Source organism: Rhipicephalus microplus, chromosome 8 (genome assembly GCF_043290135.1).
Source record: "Rhipicephalus microplus isolate Deutch F79 chromosome 8, USDA_Rmic, whole genome shotgun sequence".
Classification (NCBI taxonomy): Eukaryota; Metazoa; Arthropoda; class Arachnida; order Ixodida; family Ixodidae; genus Rhipicephalus; species Rhipicephalus microplus.
In genome coordinates this window covers 63,644,770-63,670,714 of record NC_134707.1, presented here as the reverse complement: position 1 = coordinate 63,670,714, position 25,945 = coordinate 63,644,770, and the positions used below count along the sequence as shown (strand labels likewise).

The 25,945-nt window shown below is 46.1% G+C and overlaps 3 protein-coding genes across 6 annotated transcripts in view; all 3 read left to right on the top strand.

Moving 5' to 3' along the window:
- The window catches only part of LOC119187299 (venom metalloproteinase antarease TserMP_A-like), a 121,612-nt gene that overhangs the window by 4,578 nt on the left and 91,089 nt on the right, over positions 1-25,945 (top strand). For 2 of the 4 annotated variants that reach the window (XM_075872014.1, XM_075872013.1), the window contains exons 2-7: positions 7,940-8,100; positions 12,301-12,393; positions 13,768-13,891; positions 16,559-16,609; positions 17,161-17,291; positions 21,077-21,148. In XM_075872014.1, coding sequence (XP_075728129.1) covers positions 7,940-8,100; positions 12,301-12,393; positions 13,768-13,891; positions 16,559-16,609; positions 17,161-17,291; positions 21,077-21,148 — 632 coding nt within the window. The remainder of the gene's footprint in view (positions 1-7,939; positions 8,101-12,300; positions 12,394-13,767; positions 13,892-16,558; positions 16,610-17,160; positions 17,292-21,076; positions 21,149-25,945) is intronic. The other 2 variants (XM_075872015.1, XM_075872016.1) reach the window with 2 other exon arrangements.
- On the top strand, positions 1,495-3,450 carry LOC142769164 (uncharacterized). The gene has a single exon (XM_075872134.1). The coding sequence runs from the start codon at positions 1,495-1,497 to the stop codon at positions 3,448-3,450; it is 1,956 nt and encodes a 651-aa protein (XP_075728249.1).
- LOC142769163 (uncharacterized) lies at positions 4,032-7,013 on the top strand. The gene has a single exon (XM_075872133.1). It carries the CDS (start codon positions 4,323-4,325, stop codon positions 7,011-7,013), a length of 2,691 nt encoding a protein of 896 aa, XP_075728248.1. The 5' UTR covers positions 4,032-4,322.

The following is a 25,945-nucleotide window of genomic DNA, read 5'->3' as shown; positions in this document are numbered from 1 at the left end:
TGTCTAGCTTGAATGCATTCTTTTTGCCTTGAAAGGTCAAACGGTTATGACTACAAGGCGGAACTAAGCCACTTTAAGAGGTGCGAGTCCCATTTCACTGTAAACTACCTCCATGAACGCGTAGGTCACCTGATAGCTTTCCACTGTATACAATTGAAGAGAGCTTTCGCAAACTTTTATTACCAGCAAACCATTGTGCAGTAATTCTGTTCAGTGTAAGTTTCAAGAAATTCAGAGCTCTTTCTAAGCGTACTCAGCATGATAGCCTTTGTGATGACCGTTGCGGTTTGGAGTGTTACGCCAGAAACTCGAGGGCACTGCTTGCGGCGTACTCAGTGAAATATCTGCGCATGGGCATTATGGTATTCTGCCAGTAAAGTACCTGTCTTTCCAGCCAACCTTCACTCCTGGTTGCGCCAAGCGTGGACAATGCCGTAAGCGTTAGCAGCCGTAAACGCTCGTTGGCATTGGTCATATGATCTTTCTCACTTCGTTTATTGTTAGTCTACGTCACTGAAAACTCATTCGATATGGCTGGCAAAATTAGTGAAACAGGAAACCACGTGATAGATGTTCTATAGCTGTAAACTTCTTGGGAAACGTCTGTGACAACAGCTGCATTCTAGTGGACTCCAAAAACATTTGCATACTGTCAAAGTTAATTCAATGATCATCCGAAAATTCGCGTCTGGACACCCAAATGCGTACCTCATGAGAGCCGTGTTGACAGACACTGTGGGCTATTTGAATTTTGCACATTTGTCCGCGCGTGTAGGCCAGTAAAACACAGCTAATATGTCTCTATGTAAACGCCATGACACATGTATGTTTTAGGGGACAAGCTCCTTAAAGCGGCACCCGTTCGTCCCTCGTAGTCGTAGTCGTAGTCGTAGTGTGTAACCAGTGTCACATTTTGACCTGCAAGGTGGTGCCGGTGGTAGCTTTCTCCTGTGCTTTATTGAACAATAAAAAGTTCGCGGCGTGCGCGTTAAGTAAAAGCCGAATGCTCCTGTCTCTCATTCCCCATTAGCAGCCACTGGCATGTACATTGAGCACTATCTGACAGGAAAAGGATGCTACGTTATACTCGCTGGGCGTAACCTTCTTGGTTTTAGAAAGGTTTAGCGAGCGTTGGGCCGCAGTGTCATGCATACAGTGAACTAGTATATACCATGAACTCGAGGTGGTGGTGCTCCGGTCGCCGAGCTGAGCAGACGTGCTCCGAATGAGCTCCGCAGTTTTCGCTAATTGTGCCGCCTTAACTGCTTCCAATCGATTGTATATCATCACTACAGTGTCCGTGAACATCCCTGGACTCGATTGATGCTATTTTTGGTCCGGCCAACCGGACGTTTTGTCAATTTTTGACGTTTTCTTCACTTGTGCGACGCTGGGCCTAGCGGACCACGCCTAGGCTTAGCGCGAGTACGGCGGGGACGCGCAACTGCGTCGGCCGCCCGGCCCGGCTCAACGCTTGACTCCTCATCGCCGAAGATGGCCTCGGCCTCATCGCAGCTCAACGCCGTTTCCCACAACCGTTTCGCGGCCCTTGCTACGGAAGACATGGACTTTTGTGCTGGCGGCAACGACACTACGACCACCGACACGATCAACGACCAAGAGGTGCTACGCAGCACCGGCCGCACCGCAGTCGCGGTGTGCGGCAATGACTTACACCCAAGCGACATCGCGGGATGGAAAATCTCCGGAAAACAAGTAAGCCAACGACTTAATAAGCCCCAGCTTAACGAAGTTACCCAAAGCAACAAGCCAACTCCGCAATTTAGTGAAGCTCAAGCAAAACGCATGGTAGCGAGAATTACTAAAGCGTCCCGCATGCCACTGAATTTGCCGCGGGAAGAGCAGAAGATTGTAATACGACCGAGAGGAGGGCTATTCCTAGCAAAACTGGAAGCTGACATCGCAATGTCCGCAGTCATAACGGCAGCCAACGTTCCCAAGACCACAGCGAAAGCAGATACGATCTGTATTAATCCCACGCAGAACATCATCGTGATCAGCACGCCCGATGAAGAACGAGCACGTTACTACGCAAGCGTACGCTCTCTGTACATTGGGGGCCGTAGCTACGAAACGCATGCCTACTGCACCGCGCCTCACGGCACAGTGAAAGGAGTAATCCGTGGCATCGCAGTAGAGAACACTGCCGAAGATCTGCACGAGAATATCGTTAACCAAGCAAACCCGCAGGCCCTCGAAGCACACAGGATTGGAAACACTACCTCGATCGTCATTTTGTTCGCAGGAACAAAGGTTCCCAACTACATAAAGTATGGCTCCATTATAGTAAAGTGTGGATTATACAGACAACACCACAACGTATGCAAGACATGCGGCAAAATCGGCCATCGAGCCGATGTATGCCCCACGCCGGAAACCAAGATCTGCTTTGCGTGTGGCGCGCCTAACCCGACGGCAGACCACGTGGCGCGGTGCAAGCCACGTTGCAAACTGTGTAACGGAGCCCACGCCATGGGCACGGAAGGCTGTACGAACAAGTACAAGGTGCCCTTCGTAGTTACTCAGCGCAGATGGAAGCGCAGAAACGCGGCGTCAGCGTTTTCGTCGCAAGACTTCCCGCAGCTGCCACCGCGAAAACAGAACGAAGCGCATCTATCAAAGAGAGGACGCAGCCGCTCGAGGAAGCGGGACAAAAGCAGGAGACAATCGGCGAGCTGCGGCAGAAGCACCGACGGCAAGCGCAGCGAAAACATGAATTACAACCGCAACCAGCAGCGACCGGGCAATGTGATAAATGGGGCCCAAGCAATCAACCCGCAAGCGGCGAACCACAATCCGCTCAACCACGTAGCTGAAGCAAAGGACAACACCATCCAGTCACTACGCAATGAAAATGAGCAGCTCAAGCGATGCATCGCTGAACAGAGAGCTCAAATGCAAGAGATGAACGCTAAGTTGAACCAACTCATCAACGCACAGCAGCAGCAGCAGCAACAACAGGTGACTCCGCCACCGCCACTGTCGCCACCGCAGAGTCAACCAAGACCCCCAACGCCAAAGGAAAACAACACAAACTCAGCCATGGAGGTACAAGTCCCAGTTACTACGGAAGCTAACAGCGCAGAACCCGAAACGATCGACGTTGCTAGGACAAGCGAACCGGCACCCAAGAAGCGAGCGCTCGAATACGCACGTGAACGAAGAGTCAACGCTAGGCTGGACAGCCTAGAAGAATGTCAAGATCGACTAGAACAGACCATGAAAGCCAACTACGAAACCCTGAGCCAAGTCATCAAAGCTACTAACGATCGCCTCGATGCTACCAACGCACGCCTCGACACATTGGTGACACCCGTACATGGCATGCAGTCTACCATACAAGGAATACAGACTAAGTTGGATGCACTAATACACGCGCTGACGGCGTCAGGACTAATCCCCCAACAGGCCTTCACCCAACCGCAATAATGGACGGGACAACGGCAACAGGCACCGCTAACCACAGAAACAGAGCACAGACACAACAGCATCATCTCCTCATATGGCAATGGAATCCCAACCGCATACAGGGGAGAAAAGCATCGTTACAACAGTACATAAAACAAAGTACCAAGAGACCCGACGTTATAATACTACAAGAGACGCACAGTGAAACCCCACCGACGTTACCAGGGTACAGATCCTTTGCGAAGCCCCCCAGCGCACGAACAGTTGGGAAAGGTGCAGGGCAGGGGGTCTGCACCTTGGTAAAGAAGAATCTAACTTCAATAGATCACGAGCTGCTACCCAACGGCGCCATCGAGCCCAGAACGGTTGAAATCGTCACCGGGAAGCGCAAGCGCCGTGAAAGCACTTTGATAATCAACGTGTACAGCAATCCGAAGCATTTCCAGCAAAAATTCCGCACCCTTGTGCACAAAGCGCAACAGCTCGCGGGCTCCAACGTAAGCCTACTGTGTGGAGACTTTAACGCTCAACATACGGCATGGGGGTATCCATACACGACGGCGAAGGGCCACAGTCTCTACGACGAAACAATGGGCGCAGGTTACCAATTGCTAAACGACCCCAACGCACCTACGAGAAACGGAACGTCGTCGCAGCGAGACACAAACCCGGACCTCGCTTTCATAAGCACGGCCTCAGCACTGCGTGGAGTCACGTGGCGGAACACCGGGGAGACGTTGGGAAGTGACCACTGCATACTCGAAATTACAATACCCATCGCAGAGAACACGCAAAGAGCACAGCAACAGCAAATCATCGACTGGCACGAGTACAGAAAGAAATTAGAAGACAACGTTACGGAAACCATTGAAAACATAGAAGCATGGGCCAACATGTTGAACGCCACGACCAAAGACGCCACTCAGACGGTAGAAGCGGAGCCGGAGGCTACGATGCTGGACAGCAGACTAGCGCACCTCATGGAAGCCCGCAACTCGCTGATACGGCGCTGGAAACGTCAACGCCACAACAGAAAGCTACGCAAACGTATAGCACAACTCAACAGAGACATCGAGCATCACAGCGCAGTCCTCTGCAGACAGCAGTGGCACGCGGTGTGTCAAGAAGCGGACGGTCAACTACACAAAGGCAAGACGTGGCGCCCGCTACGCCACTTGCTCAACGATCAGACAACCAAGGGAGCTCAGCATTACATGCTGAACAAGACAATTCACAAAGCCGTCAAAGAAATGGGAGAGGCTGAGGTGCAACGACGCCTCGACGCCAAGTATCTCCCCGTAACACCAACGCACCCACTCCCCAGCTACGAAGGGGCAACCAGCGAGAAACTAGATGCCGACATCGAAGAATGGGAAGTGCGAGCGGTTCTACAAACAATCAACTGTAAATCAGCATCCGGACCGGACCACGTCACCTACAAGGCATTGAGGAACTTGAACGACATGGCAATCGAAGCCCTCAACAAGTACTACAACCAGTGCTGGCGGACGGGCAAGCTACCGCAACAATGGAAGACCGCGAAAACGGTCCTGATCCCCAAACTGGGCAAACCACCCAGCATAGACAACCTGAGACCCATCTCTCTAACGTCGTGCGTGGGCAAGGTGCTTGAACACGTCCTACTCAACAGATGGCAACGTTATTTGGAAGAATCCAACATATATCCACATACAATGCTGGGGTTCCGGGCCAAACTGTGTACCCAGGACGCCATGCTGTTGCTCAAGAATGAAATCGTGGATAGACACTTTCCCACGTTGGATAACAGAGCGGTGCTCGGACTGGATCTCCAGGGAGCATTCGACAACGTACACCACTCGGTCGTCCTTCGGCAGGTGTCCCACTTCAACATGGGGGAGAGGACGTTCGCTTACATCAAAGATTTCCTGACCAACCGCACCACGCGGCTTGTGGCAGGGGAACTACAACTACCGCTCAAGCAGCTGGGGAGCACGGGGACACCACAGGGCTCGGTGATCTCCCCTCTGTTGTTCAACCTTGTCATGATAGGCGTTGCAAGAAGATTGGAACGCGTTAGAAACATCAAGTACACGATCTACGTAGACGACATCACGCTGTGGTCAACGGGAGGAAGCGACAGCCAGATCGAGGCAGCCCTCCAAGAAGCCGTCGCCGCCGTAGAAGAATACCTACGACCCACCGGACTCAAATGTTCACCAACCAAGTCGGAACTGCTAGTGATCTCACCGCGAAGTGCGCGACGCCCGACAACGCAGAACATCAACGTTGTAACCCAAGACGGAACGCCGATACCGCACGTGCAGACACTCCGAGTTTTGGGGCTGCACCTCCAGGACTTGAACCGCAACAACGTGACGGTACAGAAGCTCCACGCAAAGCTCTCGCTGGCCACCCGCCTACTCAAGAAGGTGGCCACGCGGTACCAGGGCATGCGAGAAGACAGTCTACTACGACTCACCCAGTCGTTTGCAGTCAGCCACATCTCTTACGTAGCGTCGTCCCACAATTGGAAAGCGGCGGAGAAGATCAAGATTGACGCGATGTTCAGAAAGGCGTACAAGACGGCCCTGGGCTTATACCCCCACACCAACACAAAACGCATGCTCGCGTTGGGCGTTCACAACACGCTGGAAGAAATCGCCGAAGCCCAGCGAACGTCGCAGTATCACCGCCTGTCCCAGACCAGGACGGGAAGAACGATACTACAGCGCATCGGAATCAACGCGCCAGCGACGACTCCGGAGGTAGCAAAGCAGCTACCCCGAGACGTTCTCCAAAGACTGAAGGTTCCACCCTTACCGAAGCACATGTATCCACAAGAGCACCAAGAAAGAAGAACGGCGAGAGCCATGGCCCTCACAAAAGGTCCCGCCAACGATTCGCGCGCGTACTACGTGGACGTGGCGAAGTATCCCCACCGGCCAAACACGTACGCAGCAGCAGTCATCGCAGCAGACACTGGAGTACTCACAACGTCGGGAAGCATACGGTGCAAGTCGCCCACGCAAGCCGAAGAGTTTGCAATCGCACTGGCACTAGCGATCCCGGATTGCCGCACGGTCCTCAGCGACTCGAAGACGGCAATAGCCAACTTTGCTACAAACAACGTCCATGGAACCACTGCAAGAGTATGTTCAACTATAGCAAGACCGGAAACCAACATTACCGTCAAGTGGTTCCCTGCGCACGCCGGGGAGCTGGACGTGGGCCCGAACCGCAACGAGGAGGCAGATACGGAGGCACACGCGCTAACTAGCCGTGGGTCTCTGTCAACGCATTCCTCGGAGCCGCAACGACCCGATGCCGAAGACGGAGAGTATTTCATCACAACCTACGCCGACGTTCTGCAGTGGTACAGAACGAGCAGACGCCTCTACCCACCACCTCACCGAGACCTACAACGCAGAGAAGCAGCCACACTACCGCAGCTGCAAGTACAAGCAATATGGACCCCCGTCTGGGCAAAGCACGTTTGCCCGGAGGTTTACACCACTGATGTATGCCAACACTGCAAGAAGGCGCGAGCCACCCAGAGACACCTCCTTTGGGACTGTGCATCACCGCCGGTAACCAAGAAGTAATGCCAACTGCCATAAGCAGCAAAATTATCAGCCGAGAGCCAGGCAATCAAAGAGACGTGGTCCAGCACGTGCTTAGCATCCTGGAACGCCAGCGGCCGAAAGCGGCGCCCCCACGGGTTTTACGCGAGTAGGTTGCTGCTCCGGGACGTCCGAGCACGCTAGTGTCTCGCTTTAATCCCGCTACCCCTTCCCCCTTTATGCCGGATCGTCAATAAAGTTGTTTCACTCACTCATGAACTCGAGGTGGTTAAAGGTGGGAAGTAGACCCGAAGCGCAAGCCGTATGAAAGTGTTCGTGTGCCACCTCTCGTTTAGTCCTTGGAATGTCCGCTGGATGGCGGTGCTTCTATATGAGAAATATATGATGAAAAGATGCGAGATGGTGGTACTTGGAGTGTCGAATAGATGGATGAACGCACACACAGACAGATGCTTGGATGGACGCATGAACGGACGCAGGGGCGGATGCATGGACGAACGCAGGGACGGACGCACGAACAGACGCACGCACGGACGGGCGGATGGACGCATGGACGGTCACACAGATGGACGCATGGACGGACGGAAGCAAGAACGAGTGGACAGACGAATGCTTCGCCCTACTCTCCATCATTCACTCCGTGGAAATGCTGCCATTTTTCGTTGTGCCATGTCACGCGCAGAGATTGGTTCGTGATATCATTGCAACAGTCACTTTCACTGGCATCACATTCTACATTTGTTGCAGTATTCTTTGACTCATTTGTTTTTGGTCAATGGTATAAACTTCTCCTACATCATGTTGAGGTTCATTTTGACCTACAGGTATAGCAAATATCTACTTTTACTACGAGTCTAAGTGACGTAGCACAGGTTTTTATGGTGCCTATTTGCATTTTCAGAATTGTTTAATGCCACTCACTACTTGTGGTATTATTTTCGTTTCAGAAACACGTGTGTACCCAAGACTGATTGAAGGTAGGGCTGATGACGGCGACTTGTCGCTGAACATCCATACGGGCCTGACTCTTCACCTTCGCAAAAGTTCAATACTCGCAAGAGAGTTCATCCTTACATCAGCCTCTGGCACTGAAACACATAGCATAATCGTGAGTTTCACATCACTAAGTGCCTAGCGCATTCAAAGCCCACGGTTTCATGTGATGACATTCAGAAACTGCGTCGCAGAAACTAAGGTGTTGGTGTCTGGATCGGTGTCGTTGTTGCGAGAAAAAAATTGTGAGTTTCTGTGCGACAAAAGTTAGATGGATGCAAACAATATTGCTGGCTCTCTCCAGTAATTGATCCAAGGCCGTCTGGGTTTTAAGTACTGCCACAGGGTCACGCCAGGGTTTGAAAGTGTTCCGGAAAGAAAGCTTGTGTGGGCTTCACGTAAAGGGAAGATAGTTACAGTTAACTGGGTAGTATTGCTTTGCAGTAACGTAGAACTGCAGCAAGCAGCACACGTTGTGAATTACACAGCGTGTGGGTGGCCTGAAGGCAAGCCCAGACAGCTCAGAAATGATTTGTAGTCGCCATCAGCAGTAGCAGTTTTCCCACGCGCTCTTGTTTTGTTTTTTTTTGTATCTTTAGGTGTGAAGCTCTTTATGGTCTAGGGGAGTCTATCCATCTGCCTTAGCCAGCACAGCATATCCACAGACAGACAGACAGACAGACAGACAGACAGACAGACAGACAGACAGACAGACAGACAGACAGACAGGCAGGCAGGCAGGCAGGCAGGCAGGCAGGCAGGCAGGCAGGCAGGTAGGCAGGCAGGCAGGCAGGCGGTCGGGCGGGCGGGTGGGCGGACGGACGGACGGACGGACGGACGGTCAGACGGGCGAATGGATGGATGGACGGACGCTCTGCGCCGCTCATCATCATTCACTCCGCGGATATGCTGTGATTTTTTTGGTAACCAGTCCGCTACGCATATAACCACCACTTTGCGCGAACAAGGCCCGAGTGTCTAGAAACATTTCAGATAATCTGAGAATATTCTGATAAGATTGTGGGCAGTACGTGAATGGTTGACTTTAATATAATAACATAATCTTTGAGGCCACCAAAATAAAAGTCCGACGTGCTTTACTGCGGAGAAAATTACCGACCACAATACTTGCCACTATCAATGTCGAGTAATGATTGATGTTTGAGGTTTAACGTCCCAAAACCACCATATGATTATGAGAGGTGCCGTAGTGAAGGCTCCGGAAATTTAGACCACCTGGAGTTCTTTAACGTGCACCGAAATCTGAGCACACGGGCCGACAGCATTTTAGCCTCCATCGAAAATGCAGCTGCCGCAGACGGGATTCGATTCCGCGACTTGGGGATCAGCAGCCGAGTACTTCAGCCATTTCATCACCACGGTTGGTCTATAAATGTGGAGTATGTATTGCCTGAACGTTAACTTCGCATTTCTTTTAGCACAAGTTCACGCAAATAAAAAGTTTCGTCTAACGCCCGCCACCAATCGACTTCCTCAAGTTTACAACCATGTGCCACTATCTACAAAGTGCGCAGCAGCACAACAGATGTCTGATTCTGTAAAAGTACTGTTAAGCTTTGCCGAAGAACAACGCAGAGTGTAGGAGTTACTTTCTAGTTCACATTTCTAACCTCTTTAAGGTCAGCATTTTTATATTCGTTGCTGCTCGTGAAGCCGAAGACGGATTTTTTTCTTAATAAGCAAGATCTTTCCAAGCAGTAGAACCTGCATGCTGCCCTTTCTCAAACAGGTTCACGAAAGATTCTTTCGTGAGGGCCCGTCACATCACAGACACAAAGCGAACTTGCCGTCTTCGCTGCGATGATACCGTATTTCATATCTCTTGTTCACACTCGCTCTTATGTTTTCCTTCGCACGTTAGCATTGGCGTACAGATTAGAGATCAAGGCGCCAGCAATAAAATAGGCATTTCATTAGCGCCACTGCAACACGTTGGTTAGCGAAATTATGCGAACTGGGAAGCTTTGCTGAGTTTTCATATTGCGAACAACATACCTGCACAGAAACAAATCTTTGCGGTACCAATACTTCTCCAAACGTTTCCGCGTGGCTATCTATGCCTGTACACGAATGTTATGAAATAAAAAAAAATTGCCATCGACCAGTTTTAGCACAATCCCAGGAACTAAATGCACATGGCTTTCACTGCAATGCTTCGTGATTGGCTAAATGTTTATTCAGGTTTCCAATACAAGCTGGTCCACTTCAAGGGTCGCGGTATATGACGTTCCGCGCACATGGCGGTTCTCCCTAGCCCACGACGATGGACTATAGGGATCAGCATACGACATACAATGATCTAACACAGCACAACTACCTAAGCAATAGGGTGCACCCCCCTCCTTACAGAAAGCTGCACAGCCCAGGGGATAACACTTAGACTCTTACAAATGGATGCATATTCAAATCTCACCTTCTCTCATACGATTTACCCCAATATTTACACTACCAGCTTGTGCCCCCGTTGTGGGGAAGGAGTTACTTTAGAGAATATGCTCTGGCGATGCCCCTGATTACTGGGAAGCTATCAAGCCAACCACGCCAAGAAGTAGTTCTCCGCCACCAAAAACCCCAACGAGGGCGATCAGCTTTGGGTGGTCCAGAGAGCGTGCGATGAGGCGGTGAGGCTTCACCTGCCTGTCCCAACCTGGGAGAAGCCCACTGCGTGCTAGCCGTGTTTCTCAGGACTATACTGAGATGCAGCTCGCGCATTCGCATAGAAACCTCCCTGTCCATCCTCCTTCATTGCTCCTTTTTCAGGACTACAAAAACAAAACTCCTCCATCCATCCATCTAACCCAGTTCGCACCCAGAATCCACGTTCTTGTATTGTATCCATATGCAATCGGTGTTACCCGGGAGGCTGTAGCTGATTGCTGAGCGGCAACAAATCAATCTACAAGTAGAGCATACAATGGCGTCCATTTTCGGGGTAGACGTGGCGGCGTAGTACTTAGATGTGCCCGCATCAAGGCTCCCTGATATCAAGCTTCGTAGAGCGCCAGTGCAGCCAGCGCGACCACGCTTCAAAGAGCCTGAAAATGTTCTAAGTGCCGGCGAAAATTGTAAACTAGTTTTTACGAATTCCGGCCACGGTGGTATAGTGGCTGAAGCACTCGGCTGCTGACCCGCAGATCGCGGGACCGCATTTTTGATAGAGGAGACAATGATTAAGGCCCGTGTGCTTCTATTTAGGTGCATGTTGAAGAACCCCAGGTGATCGACCTTTCCGAAGCCCTCCACTATGGTGTCTCTCGAAATATTATGGTAGTTTCGAAACGTTACACCCGAGCAAATATTATGCTCAAATTTGCGAATATCCAAAAAAAGTCACAGCTCCGCCTCAAAGGCGAAGCAATAAACGTGATAGCCACAAATTGGAAGGTCACGCGCAGAAATAGAAAGTAGATCGAAACGTGCCCCGCGCTTTTCACGCACAAATGACGCACGAAACGTACTCACAGGTAGAGATGAATACGAATAAGCGTCTCAGTTGTTACTTCGCTGTGTCTGAAAAGCACGCCCTTTTCGCAAACGGAGGCTGTGCAAGGATTGCAGTGACCTTTGTGCGCCCCATAACTACAACAGAATCCTTACATGCACTCCCAACGCCAGCCAAGACGTGCGATCCTCCCCACCTGGAGATAAGGGCCCGCAAGAGATCGTCCACTCCCCTCCTTTCTGCGGGCCAAAGTACGCGTGAGAGATGGGAGCCGCTGCCACGCACTCATTGCGTTACTTGCTGATAAAGCTAAAAACACGACAGTTACCCCCCCTCCCTCGACATGCCCACCAGCAGCAAGAAGAGGTAGATATAAATGGCTTGCCATTTAAACGTTTAGGGAGGCACGTCTCGGTTTCTCAGTGGTTAACGCCTTGCATTCATGGCGGGGAAGTCCCACGTTCGATTCCGCGTGCCGGAGTCTTTTATTTGGCTTTTTTTTTCTTGCGTATTCATTTATATAGATAAATATACATATACGGTTTATGACATCGACGCCGACGCTGGCGGCGAAATGCAGCTGAGAGTGTCCATATATCGCAATAAATTGGTATAGAGTTTCTTCATTAACTTGAATGGTGAGATGTCGACATTAGATAAGCAATGGTACCGAGTTTCAATCCTGGAACCCAGCAAAGTTCTCGTCACTTATGTACTTTTGTTCAGAAACCAGGATAGGACCCGCATTTATTCATTTCGAAAAACTTCCTTCTCCTTTCTATCATCCGTAGAACATACTTTTTTGTTCTGCCAGAGGTTTACCACTGTGTGTTTTCACCTACTTTGTTCCAGCTGAACGGGCCGGAACTCGAGCGCGACTTGTACCACGACACGGAGCAGCGTTCTTCGATTATCGTGAGGCGAAAGGAAAACGGCGTGGAGGTGGTGAGTGGTGGCTAACGAAAATGACGCTAGACTACCTGACCAGATTATGTGCAAAACTTACAGGGGATTTAACATATTTGCACGAGTAGTTACGGTGCAACTACAGAAGAAGAGACACGGACAGAAAAAGTGCTAATTCTGTCCTTGTCTCGTCTTCTGTAGTTGCGTCGTAACTACTCGTAGTCTTGCGTTGTGCAAATATGTTAATTCCCAGTCCCCAACTAGCGCAAGCATCTGTCTCATCAAGTTAGAGTGGAGGGAAGGGGGGGGGGGCTGAGGAGACAAGTCCGACCGACAGCGAATAACACTAAGAGGTTGATTTTCAAGCTCGACTATTCTAGATAGTACATATGAAGCCGCGTAACATTTATTGTTCTCATGGCATTCGCAAGTCTTGTGCACAATGCAAAAATTATGTGAACTTTGTGCAAGCTGGTTGATATCATCATAGAAATCGTAAGATTTTAAGGCCTTACACAAGCAAATAATGATAGAAAATCCTACGAGAGCACATCCCATCGTTTCAAGAATGTCCACCATTATTCCAGCGTGCTGTCGAATTGAGAGTTTCGTGAATGATACATGTTCTGCAAGCGGGGTTTCTGTAAGATACGTTTTTAATAGAAGGGGACTGTGAACAACACCGCGTCACGAAGTCGCAAATGCACAACAAGGAGCATCAATCACATCAACGTGAATACTCATTTGCACATACGAGCGAAATGTCACTATTAGGGAGTCTGAATTTACCACTGCAGCTTATTTCAAATATTCATCACCTAATGTATGGGCTTTGTTTCTAGTTGATTGCAGGCAAATTGTATTTAATGCAAGTACTTCACAAAAACGTTCGAAACAAAGTCAAAACTCTTTGTTTATTGATTTTCAGAAACGTGAACAAAAGAGACTAAATTAACATTTGTTTTGCGTTTGTAGCTACTTTTACAGTTTTCTTTTCCCCTTCTCTGGTCTTCTCAATCATTATCTTGTTTGAACCACATTAACATACATTTGGAGCTATGACAACAGCCACTTCCATTCCTCACTGCAGTAAGGAATGAGTTTCTTAATATATTACGAATGTCTGATCGAGCGGCAGTTTTTGTTCCCCATAGATTGCACAACAAAACCAACGTGCGCCAATTATTTATGGAGTAAATTACAATACCTGACATTTGTATTACTGAGCTAAGCACATAATATTTACCATTTTTATTACTTGTATTAAATTCATGTTCAGGTTTTGCAAACACAGAGTGCTGGTCATAAGTTTCCAGGACACGGTTCTATAAAAATATATTGCGTGGTGACGGGGGAACCTTTTACTTCCTCCTGTGCGATGGCATCCATGGCATCGTTATTTCTGCATTTCAGAGAGGAATCTTGAGCGATCAACTCAGGATTACGCCGGCTGTTCTTTCCCAACGTTCTGATGAAGGTCTCATTCCTCACGATGTATTTACGGTCGAAGAAAGATCAAGCACTCCTATGAATTCACGTAAGTCACAAAAACAAAGCGTATAGATCCATCACCAAACAAACAAAAAGAAAACATGTCTGTCTTTAGGCAGGAATGCACCGGAAAGATCAAATGCCTGTACAGTTCTTCATCGCGAGTTCTCATGAACTGTACCAAAGAACATGTGGCCATATTACTTTCCTGGAACATCATGAGATGGAACTGAAATGCGAGTCGTAGGTTCAATCCTTAACTTCCCTGCCTTCCTCTTTTCTCGTTTCTCTCTCTTTCTACGTACAGACGCTCGGTACAATTCAGAAGAAGGGCGTACCCCAGCCTTTCGTCATACTCTAATATTTCCACTAGTGGCAATCATTTCACAATAGAGGTCTTTCAAGACCACCTTATCAACAACAAAAAGTAGTAAGACTTTGCACAAGGTTTCGGTAGCTCTGCATCTAAAGAATTATGAAAAGGTTCATGCCATAGCGCGAGGATTACCCTGGCAGTGACCATTGTTACTTATTGTAAGTGCCTGAAAATAGATATGGGCTTACGTGTATGTAGCTGATGGTTCAATCAGACGTGCGCACTCAATAGTGCTATTCAGCAGTGTACTGAGGTATCTCGTGTCTTGTGTTGAAAGTTGAAAGTTGAAATTTATTTCACCACCACGATACACCGTGATTTACACAAACAAGAAACAATTGTGGCATGGAAAGTATGAAAAAAGCTGCGCTATAGCAGCTTACTAGCCCCACCTCCCATTTGTACAAGGACACAGAAACAATGGCACACCAAACTCCATACGGTGCTCACGTATGATTGAAAGAAAAAAGAAAAGAAAATAACATTCTAGTGGTTGTTTATGAAGTACAGAATAGATGCACACTTGGGTGTTTACAAACAAACAAGTATTGGAAAAAAAGGCAACCAAAATAAGACGCTATAACAGAAACGGGTACACTTAAAATTTCATGCATTTACAAGTACTGGGTGCAATTTTTCTGGGTTTATAGCTCCTTATACAAACAGGTTTAATATATCACTACTTGAAAGGAGACGCAATTGCTGTTCTGTGAGCTTGAACTTATTTAGTATATGGGGAACAGAATGTTTTAGCATTTGGAGTCCGTAATTTGTTCGCGGTCGGGGGATGTGCCAGTGTTCAGAACTCCGCATCGGACGCAACAAAATGTTCGGCTGTAAGTGTGCTGAGCCTCTCAGGTTTGCGCAATTCTTTCGAATTTCAGACCTCAAAGACAACAACAAGTTATGTTCATATGCAACACAAAACTTTAAAACTTTAAACTTGACAAATAAATGGGATGTGTGTTCTCTGTAACCTATATTTGCAACAGCCCGTAAAGCGCTTTTTTGAAGTGTATACAACTTTTGTTTTGATGTTTCAGTTCCAGAAGCCCATACCAACTGACAATAGCGTAGATGAGAACAAAAAAGCGTATTAAAGATAAGAAGTTTCTGGGGGAGCGGTAGAAACGACTGACACCTTCTCAGCACGCCAAGCGCTTTTCTTAGCTTAATACACAATTGTTCAGTGTGAGAATTCCAGAACATATGTTGATGAAAGATGACGCCCAAAGTTTTGGCAGTCTCTGAAAGTTCGATATTGAAATTATTTAGCATCAGTTTTTGTGTGTACGTACATGTCATTCCTTTCGCACGGAAAAGAACGGCCTTGGTTTTAGAGCTGTTGATCTGTAACGAATTTTGGCAGGACCATTTCGAAAAATTGACTAACGTTTTATTAGCTGCTTTTATCAAATCGTCTATATTTGTTCCCGTAAAGAATAAGCTTGTATCATCTGCATAAATAATGTACGTTATTGAGTGATCCACATTTACAATATCATTGATATAAAGGTTAAATGGAAGAGGTCCTAATATGCTTCCCTGTGGTACACCGCGTTTGATTTTTTTGGGCATAGATGTTTGCCTATTTATAGACACACACTGGTACCGATCACTAAGGTAGCTTTCTATTAAATCGAGCGCGATGCCTCTAATCCCGTAATAAAACAATTTTTCTAACAAGGTTTGGTGATCAATTCTGTTATTTCTCAAGTCTGCTATTTCTCTACCTAATCAAGATGGCGAAAATGGCCCATAAGTTTTTATGCGTTCGTCTAAACAACCTTAGAGCGAAAGGCTTGGTTCTTCATCTTTTCGGTCATTTGTATTGATTCTGGCCAACACCACACTTCAAGGTTTCTGTACCTGAGCTGGTTTTCCAGCACCGCTCACGAGATCGGCTCATGTTTGACCGTACGCGGTCGTTACATGGTGTCACATTTCGTAAAGTCACAGTGACGTCACAATTACGACACAATAACGTTGGATATTCTGGTGACGTATGGTGTCATCACGTGATTTTTTCATCACTTCGTCTTGCAGCCGTCGACGATTGTTTTTCGTCTTTGTGGACGCATGTGGGGTCTATATATACTCAAAAATTATGTTCTACGCTAGAGTAACAATGAGAATGCAAGCTTTGATACACTGCTGCTTGTTATTTTATTTCACGTGTGTCGGCCATTTAGTGATCAAATTTTGAGCAGGATCAAACTGAAACCCAAATATTGCAGTTCGTAGCTTTGCATTGTGCACGTCTTCATGCTCTAACAGAGTAAACAAAACATAACAAATTGTCTCATTCTTTTAACTGCTTTTCTTTTCCTGGTGCAGCTGTACATTTCACGAATGATACGTGCACAAAGGACAACACGAAAAGTACTGGCAAGTACATACTGTAGTTCTTTTTGCCGCAAATATGTTGCGCTTTCAGAGAAAAAAATCACAACATATCCCCGGAGTGAATGATGATGAGTGGAGCGAAGCGTCCGTGCCTTGGTCCATATGTGCATCCGCTCATGTGTCTGCCCATTCATCCATGTGTCCAGACGGACAGACGGATGGACCAACAAAGGCACGAACGGACGCACCAATAGATGTACACAAGGACGGACTGATGGATGCATGAACGGACGGACGGACAGATGGGTGACCTCTTCTACACGAGACGTTGAAATTCAGTTGTCTTTCTTGCTCTAAATATTGGCGCACCATGACCTACATGTGGTATCTCTATAAATATGACCAGTATCAAGCTGACAAAACCACTTCTTTTCCGCCTTGATATAATGTACAACCTATTACTTACAATTGTCCCTTTACTTGAAATTCAGAAGTCTTAAGCGTTGTTCTATGTAACATTTCTAAGATAAATTACTTGTGATGTTCCGGCCAAGCAGTAATATATTATAGTTTTTTTTCTTTTGATTTTTCAGCGAGAACAAGTATAAGCAACTGTACCAGTGAGTTTGTTGTCGAAGTGTGCGTGGTAGCGGGCCCCACATACTGGAGCGTGTTCGATGGAACTGAGGATCTCGTAACTTATGTAGGGACGGAAATGAATGCGGTAAGCTGCGAGACATTAATTTCGAACATTTTCTTCGGCACAATATTGTTATTCTTGCCTGTATTGGTATCTTAGTGACTAAGGTATAGGGTTGTCGAGCTTCAGCACGATCCCATGAATTCCTGGTCCGCGGAATTACAGTTTTATTTCGGTGCGGGATGAGTGCGAAGGCAGCCGCGTAATGATATTTAGTGGAACGTTAAGGAGCTCACTGGTAGTGAAAAATTAATAAGCTTTTCTGCGCCCCCAAAAAGTTGTGCTTTAGCCATATAATTTACATATCTCGGTCCATCTTCATCAGTTATTTCAAAGTGGATGTTGCCTTAACCAAATGTTTTATCTCGGGACAGCCCTTGCAAAACTAATCCCAGTTAGTCTTTGAAAAGAGTTATATTCATTATTGTAGATCGGCAAAAGGAGCTTCCTTTATTTCGGTTCTGCGAGAAGATATCTTTTTTATTGCGTATGTGTTACAGCTACTTTCCTTCAATTATGTTGAAGTTGTCTATTTTTATGGACTCAAACTTCAAGATACAAGAGCCTCAAGGCAAAAGGCCATGTGAGCGTGGAAAACCCTCCACCCTTTTGCTCGTCAATAATCAAGCCAAATGATCTAACCTCGCCTAGTCACGCATTCGCTGAGGATCAGCAGCCACCAAGCCACTGCTCTCAGACGGAGATAGTCCGCACAGCTACCGCGCCGTTAGCCTGACTTGGTGCGAGCCTAGTACGAGCAATGAAAGGTCCTCGCTTCAACCAGGGTGCCATTCAGTTTTGTTCTGGTGTTGTAACGTTCTGGTGCGGTAGCTTCGACTCTTTTGCATGGTCGGTGACAGGCCGTAGTTTGACTTAACCCTGTGTACGCTAAGGAGAGGCTTAATTGATTGATTGATATGTGGGGTTTAACGTCCCAAAACCACTCTATGATTATGAGAGACGCCGTAGTGGAGGGCTCCGGAAATTTAGACCACCTGGGGTTCTTTAACGTGCACCCAAATCTGAGCACACGGGCCTACAACATTTCCGCCTCCATCGGAAATGCAGCCGCCGCAGCCGGGATTCGAACCCGCGCCCTGCGGGTCAAGGAGAGGCTTAGAATCATGCAAGAAGAGCACGTTAAACATTTGAAATCGACCACTTTGGCTGCTTCTTAGCGTTAGTCGGTTGGCATGACTATTTCCTTTCTTATTTACATTGAGATCTTATTTCAATACATGTTCTTCGATCGTAGAAGTCATGGTCATTGAATTTAATCAGTGACTCTTACCTTCGCTAACATGCTTAAATCAATCATATCATTATTTACCTGCAGAGGACCACATGGCTATAACATCCTGCCAATTCTGCTCATATGCTTCTCAGGGAAATTTTCTCAATAAAAAAGAAGAAAGCAATTTCCATTTGCTCCTTCAACCTGCTCAGTTCATGGCAGGATTTTCGGATCTGTCAGCCAATTTTTGTCCTACAGGTGCAAGGCACAATTGCCTTAGAGCTTACGATCTGCCCAATAGGTCGTCAACCAGTCAAGGCTGTGAACTTGCATTTTAACAGGCGCTAAGGAAAGGAATGGAGGGGATTAAAATTACGAACAACGTACCTTTATGCATTCCTGGAACACTGCAATGAACTTATCTAAATGTCTCAATTCATACATCTCCATAGTTAATAAGCTAATAAAAATTATTAATTAGTACAGCCCTATAGTCAGTCATTGTGAATTGTTTTCAAGTTATGAGTACTATGCTCATAAGCCTATTTATAAAAACGTCTATTATGAAGGTAGTTGCCTCGAGAGCTCTATGATAGTAAAGCAGCGAGAACGTTTTTCAGCGTAGGCACTGTTCTTAGATTGTCTATCAAGTGCAACTACATACTAACTTTTAAAATTTGCCTATGTAGAACCTTTCTATTTGAAATAACGTCGATTTGCCTTTTTCTTTCTCTGTATTATCCTGGAGTGAACGAAAGAAAGAATCAGCAAGGGACATAACTTGCCCTTCTATTATCATTTAAGATGAAATTTGGCTGTGATCTCTCAAGTTAGCTTTTTTGAGAACATACACTAACACTGATCAGTGTGTTGTGGCGAGCAGCATGGTATGCTAGCCATCGCATTTGAAAACAAAACACATTGTGGCTATGTGGTGATGTCTGCAGTCATGCACTTACGAAATGAAAGAATGGTGTGCTTCTATGTACTTAGGGGGGACGGTGGGGGACGCCTCAGCTTGTGATACGTCATACTGGCAAACAACAGAGTGTTTGTTACAAATAAACGTACTAATGCATATTTCTTTCAAGACAACTTTAATAACAAAGAACACAATTGAGTAAGCACTAATACAGATAAGCGTGTGAAACAATTTGTTCAATTATGTTGGTAAGCATTTATTCCAGTTTTTTTTTGTTCAGCTTCCACCCTACTGTACTTTCAGAATTTTTATCCAAGCTCAAACAAAAAGTCAAGTCTATAGCCCTAGGTGCCAGGTTTATATTTCTTTTGCTAGCTTAAACACAAAAGCATTGCTGCACAAAACATCAACCGCTAGTTGTCGAAATAAGCGAGAGTGGGATTATAAATTAAGACTTCTGCGACCTTCTAAGCTTTCGCAGAACTCACTTGTGGCATTCTATGCCCATGTGCTGATTCACCGTCGCCATGCTAATTGCTAGCACGCTAGTTAGCTCGACTGATAGGACGGCTCCCAGGAAAGGCGTTGATCCCGGGTTTTTATTTCCCGAACCAGTGGGCAATTTTTTTTCAACTGAGAAGTTTTCTATCCCGAGGAACCCGTATGAAACTTCTCTTCGTGCTAAATATTGGTAGTTGTCAATTTCCCGACCAACATGTCGGTCAAATCGGCCGACAAGTAAGCAAAAAACATAATTACGATGGCTTCGCTTCCCACGCTGGTTTTCTTTCTCCGCTAGATATGTTATAAGCATGAAATCAGACTATATTTATGTAGACAAACGAATGAATGGATTGTGCGATTTCGCCTAAGGTCAGTTCTCTCGTGCTCCAGCAATTTGGCATGAAAGACGCGTACCTGCGCTCATGGTCAACGTTGGTGCAACGTTGCTCTTGTGCACATTTTCATGCCTTTTAAAAAACAGGACATGGTGGAGCTTCTCGATAATGGTTTCTGCTTAATAGTGACGGGAAACTAAGACATAATATTAGGCTGGTAGTAGCTAGAGCAATCACTTTCTTGGCAATGGGACGAAAGGCGTGACATAATAGGCCACCAGTCGCCCGTGAGTTATTTAGTATGAGGGCGTGGCAACTCAACAAGTCAAGGTGAGAACACAGGCACGTTTCGGGAGCCCTACGGGTTGGTCAGTGACCTTGCGATCACTTGGTCAGTAACTGCATTTTCATCCTCACCATGAAGCCTGATGATACGAACTTTCATCGACCTCTTGCCTGCCGAAAGTTTTCGTTATGTTTTTGCAATCCCTCTCGGTATTCTGGGACGCTGTCGTTATGAGCTCATGAACATGCTACTAATGCTGCTTATGTAGCCATACAATTTGTAAGTGGATTCAAACTTGCTATTCAGGTTATAGCAATAGCGGGTGCGACTTTCTTTTTTTTTCCTATAGCAAGCAGGTTCATGTACAAATCAAGATTTTAGCTGCAATGAAAATAATTGTTCATAGCATCCTCCGCGACTATACTAAATTCGTTATACAGTGTTCAAGTTGCATTTTCAACTATCGAACTGACGCCCTGCAGGTTGCCGACGACTCTTACTATCGAGGCTTTTTCTCTGCACCTACAGGCTAACTTCTGGTTCACTGACATGGAGAAACCGGCGGTCAAGTTGCAGCTTAATCGAATTATCAAATATGAGGTGAGCTTTTTGGAAGTGGCGCATATATGTTTGTGTCATTCTAGTACGATGGCCTGATAAGCCTTAAATACGATCTGCCATGTGAAGAAACAAAGTAACCTAATTGCCTCAGTACACATTTCATATACTCCTCGTGTTACTCCGGTATTCGTCGGCTACTCGGTGGTACCTGAAAAAAAATTCACTCCCCGTCACGGTAGGGATCTACATGTCAAAGTAGTGTGACAGCTCGTGCAATTACGCAAAACGATATTGGTGGTCCCTCCTCTCCACATCGGATAACAGAGTTTCCGCTCAAAGGAACCGGCAAGTTTTTTTATCATGTCCATTTTGTTTAGCGCTACGGAATGTTTACCGGTCAGCGAGTCTAATCATGGGATGGCAGAGTGGAAAACGCCGTGAAACTTGTGTTATGAGAATTTTCTATCTGCGGTGAATATGAAGTTGTATGCAGATGTGACAACACATGGTTACGCGCTGCAAACGGTGAGCGCAAGAGCGACTCGTCTTCGAGTGCGGTGGTTTACTGCAAATGCCCCGCACTCCGCGCTCATGCGCCGCCGCTCGACTTAGTCCACCGGCCACCACAAAGGCAGCGTCACTTGTTACAGTGCAAGTCCTTTTACGTCCTAGGCAGCGCCGCATTTGGTGGGGTTCCATAGAAATACACACACTCAAATTTGGATGACTGTAGCGCATGACAGCATCAGATTAAGCGACTACACGCAGCAAAGAGATAGACACCACTGCTATAAGGATCTTTCTCTAGGATGCCCAACATTACGGTTTTGATTGCTTTCCAGCACAATTTGAATATATATATATATATATATATATATATATATATATATATATATATATATATATATATATATATATATATCCTAGTCGCAACGCGAAGAGAATGATCGAAGCTGTCGCTATATTTCACGGTCTTCTCATTTCTGCTGGGATCCAATCACGTTGCCCCACCGCAGTGGTCTCTATAGTGGCTAAGGTACTCGGCTAGTGACCCGCAGGTTGCGGGATCGAATCACGGTTGCGGCACCTGCAGTTCCAATGGAGGCGGAAGTGTTGTAGGCCCGTGTGCTCAGATTTGGGTGCGCGTTAAAGAACCCCAGGTGGTCAAAATTTCCGGAGCCCTCCACTACGGCGTCTCTCATAATCATGTGGTGGTTTTGGGACGTTAAACCCCACATATCAATCAATCTAATCACGTGCTCGGGCCAGTTGTCAGTCTCTTTCGCACTCGCATCCCTCCTCTTCTCTGGCTCACTGCCTGACCAGTCCTCGTTTCACTCTAGGCCTAAATCTCTCCTTTTCCTAGGCTCCAACGTCACTCCCCACTGCTCCCCATCAATCTCCTGCGCTCCGTTCTCTCCCTTCGCTGTCATCGCTTTCTGTTACCCCTGTTGTACTTGGCTGTGGGGTTTACCGATAGAGTTTCCTAAAACTAACTAGGAAGGACTCTGGTGCTGCGTTAGTTCAGCCACCATCCGAACGACGGGTAGTACGCAAATTTTCCTGTAGTCTTCGTGCTTGCGGTTTCAAACACGCTTGAGGCTTTGTTTATTGCTCTGTTTTGCTTTTGTTTCAAATAAAAGAACGAACCACTCCTAACTTCGTTACCCATTTTGAATTTGTGAGCCTAAAACTTTAAGACGGTGAAGTGCAACAGCTCAACATTGGTGGGACTTCGTCTTGCGGCAAAGCGCATTCAAGCCACACAGAGCCATACGGAGCTGAAATAATGAAAATTAGACAAGCCCGTATACTACTCATCATTCCCATGTTGACTGAAGCACGGTGCGCTGCTGCTGCCATAGACACTAGCGCAGGAGTTTTCTCTAGTGTATATGTTTTCCGGCTGGGTTGGCTGCATTTTCGAAGGAGGCGAAAATGTTTTAGGCTCGTGTACTTACATTTAGTGTGCATGTTAAAAACCTCTGATGGTCGAAATTTCCGAAGCCCTCCACAACAGTGCCTCTCATGATGATGTCGTGCTTTTACTAAGACGCTGAATCCCAGATATTACTATGTTATTATATCTAGTGTATTTAGAGAATACTCTAAGAGCTTAGTTGATTCCTGTGATCAGGAACTTACTGCATCCAAGTTTCTTGGGTGCCGCGTGGTGTTACTTCAAAGCTAGAATGGCTCCGCTGTTAAAAAATCACAATTATGTGCTACGTCACACTATGACGTAATCACGACGCCACGTAGTGTCACCTCGCGTTATAAAGTCATCATGTGACATCGTGGCTCGGTCAAAGGTGTGGCGATCCCGGAGTCCCCGCAAAACAACGCGAGGTGGAAAAAGCTTTCAGTGCCTCCAATCTCGCCGCCCGTGCCAAATCACACTAGGCGCTGGTAGCCTTCGGAAACCTTCACTAAAACTGACTTCCAGGAAGCTGTTTTTACAACCCATTCTGTGAATAAACAAGCTAAGAGGTATACAATGTATACAGAATATCCCAGAATAAGAACACATTATATCACCTTATGACATATTTTTGTACTGGTAGAATAATTCTTGCTGTATTACTGGTCCCTCATGCTACTGCTAGTGATCACTGCTGCTGTATCTTAATTTTTTATGGTTTAGTATTTGTGATATATTTGTGCTTTTGTTATTATAATGAACTTTCTTGTTAAATAAGCTTATGTATTCTAGTACACTTCTTATTTTGTATTGTTTATGATTATTTGCACAGGTATGCTTTATAGAATCGGTATGTTGCATTCTAGTGTTACGGTAATGATGTTCTTAAGTGTGTATTTATGTATTTTTTCTTGATGCTGCTAGAACTTGCTACCGCACTGTATGCTGTGAATTTTCATTGGTCTTTTCCCCTCCACTATAATGCCATGAGGTGTGCTGTCGGTGTGTAGTAAATAAATAAATAAATAAATAAATAAATAATACATGTGGAACGCGGCTATACAGGAAAATTAGGTACCAGTCTTGTCATTGGTGTCGTTTAAGGCTCCACGAAACGAGCAGTTATCACTAAACCTAAAATGTTTTCTGGAAGATGGTCCAACTGTAGGGATGCACGAAAATTGAATTGCTTGCTGAATGTGTTCATGCTGCTAGAAAGGATGCGATTCTTTTAAAAATGGCCGATGCGACACAATACATTGTGCGTCGTACGCAAAAATACATAGTGCGGAGCTGAGTGGCCAAAAAGATCATGAAGGAACGATACATGGGCAACGTTACAATGAGCTGCAAGAGATTGGACAAAAAGCCAGTTTCAATGTGTTACGCAGGCAGTTCTATTCTAACTTGAAAGAATAAAACGGGTTGCGTATTTTCAACTAATTACACTGCATTATTTGTGTTTTTGCTAAGAAAATCATAGACCAATTTGGCTTTTTTATATTTCAAATAAGCAAAAGCCTTGCATAGCTTGTTATTAATCGAGTTGGAAATAAGTATAGTTTTTCAAATGCTTTCGATATTTCTTCGGGTTCCTCCACGCAAACTTTTATTATTTTTTGATATGCTGAAAACCTGGGACTCACAAATGAGAGTTTGCTTAAAATAAATTATTTGAACAAAAAAAACCGCATTTCAAAGGTTAGTATAAAAGTACTAGCATAAAAAAATTCTCATGAGGCAACACACGTACTAAAGTTCATTGCACGGGGCCCGATCCTAACGTTCGTCGAACTCACACATTCTGTCGAACTCACACAAACGCGCAGTTGAACGAACCCGCACTCCTTGTCCAGACACGATCACAGTGCCAGGCGCGTTTCAAGCCCCTGTCTCCTCATATTGGCGCACAAGATAGATGGCTTTACTTACTTTCCAAGAAAATAGCCAACAGATTTGGGTACACGTTAAAGAACCCCAGGTGGTCTAAATTTCCGGAGCCCTCCACTACGGCGTCTCTCATAATCATATAGTGGTTTTGGGACGTTAAACCCCACATATCAATCAATCAAGAAAATAGCCAACACACATAAAGAAAGTGTGAAGTTGAAATATGACAATTATAAAGCGTGTTTGCACTTAAGTACGTGCTTTAGAAAGGTGCTTACCGCTACTGAAAGGTACGCTTTAATACGGGCAGCCAAGGCGGTTTGATAGGATTTACAGCACTACATGTATGAAGCAGACAGAAATTCCTTTCACCTGCTTGATGCGCAACCTCTTCGTAAAGCTTTCCTTCTTGCTAATTTAGAGCGACTCACTTGTCTGCATGACGACTACGTCTCAATTACTGACCTCTTAAGTGGGCATGTACTGATCGAAATGCCGAAACATACAATCGGTACATGCGTCGACAAGGCCTCAAGACATGGTACCTGCTAACCTTACTTATAACCTAAGTCACCTCCGGGCCTTACTTTGTGTATCAGTCAATATAATGTTACCTTCTTCATTGTTCCGCCAATGCGCTGAAAGGTTGGCTTGTCTCAATATGGTTGCTGCATGTCATCGTCCTCACCTCGTGCGCATGCGCAAGGGTGCACTAGTGGTGCCATCGGCCACTATGACGTCTCCGGTACATCATGTATGCGCGAGCTTGAAATAAATCGAAATCTTCACCTAAAATGTGTAATTATACCAACAGTATTATTATTATTATTATTATTATTATTATTATTATTATTATTATTATTATTACAGAACGTCAGGCTCTTTTGACCACACAGAAATGGCCAATTTAGGTGGCTATGTACCGCCTCCGATATTACGCATGTTCAGAAAAGAAACAGGGCACAAACCAGTACCGATTTAAGGTGCATTGCTTCATGGTTCGTGAGCTCACACAGAGCCGCGCA

What these genes read in the sequence shown, in the direction of transcription:
- LOC142769163 (XM_075872133.1), top strand. Translation starts at nt 4,323, where the DNA reads ATGTTGAACGCCACGACCAAAGACGCCACTCAGACGGTAGAAGCGGAG.
- LOC142769164 (XM_075872134.1), top strand. Translation starts at nt 1,495, where the DNA reads ATGGCCTCGGCCTCATCGCAGCTCAACGCCGTTTCCCACAACCGTTTC.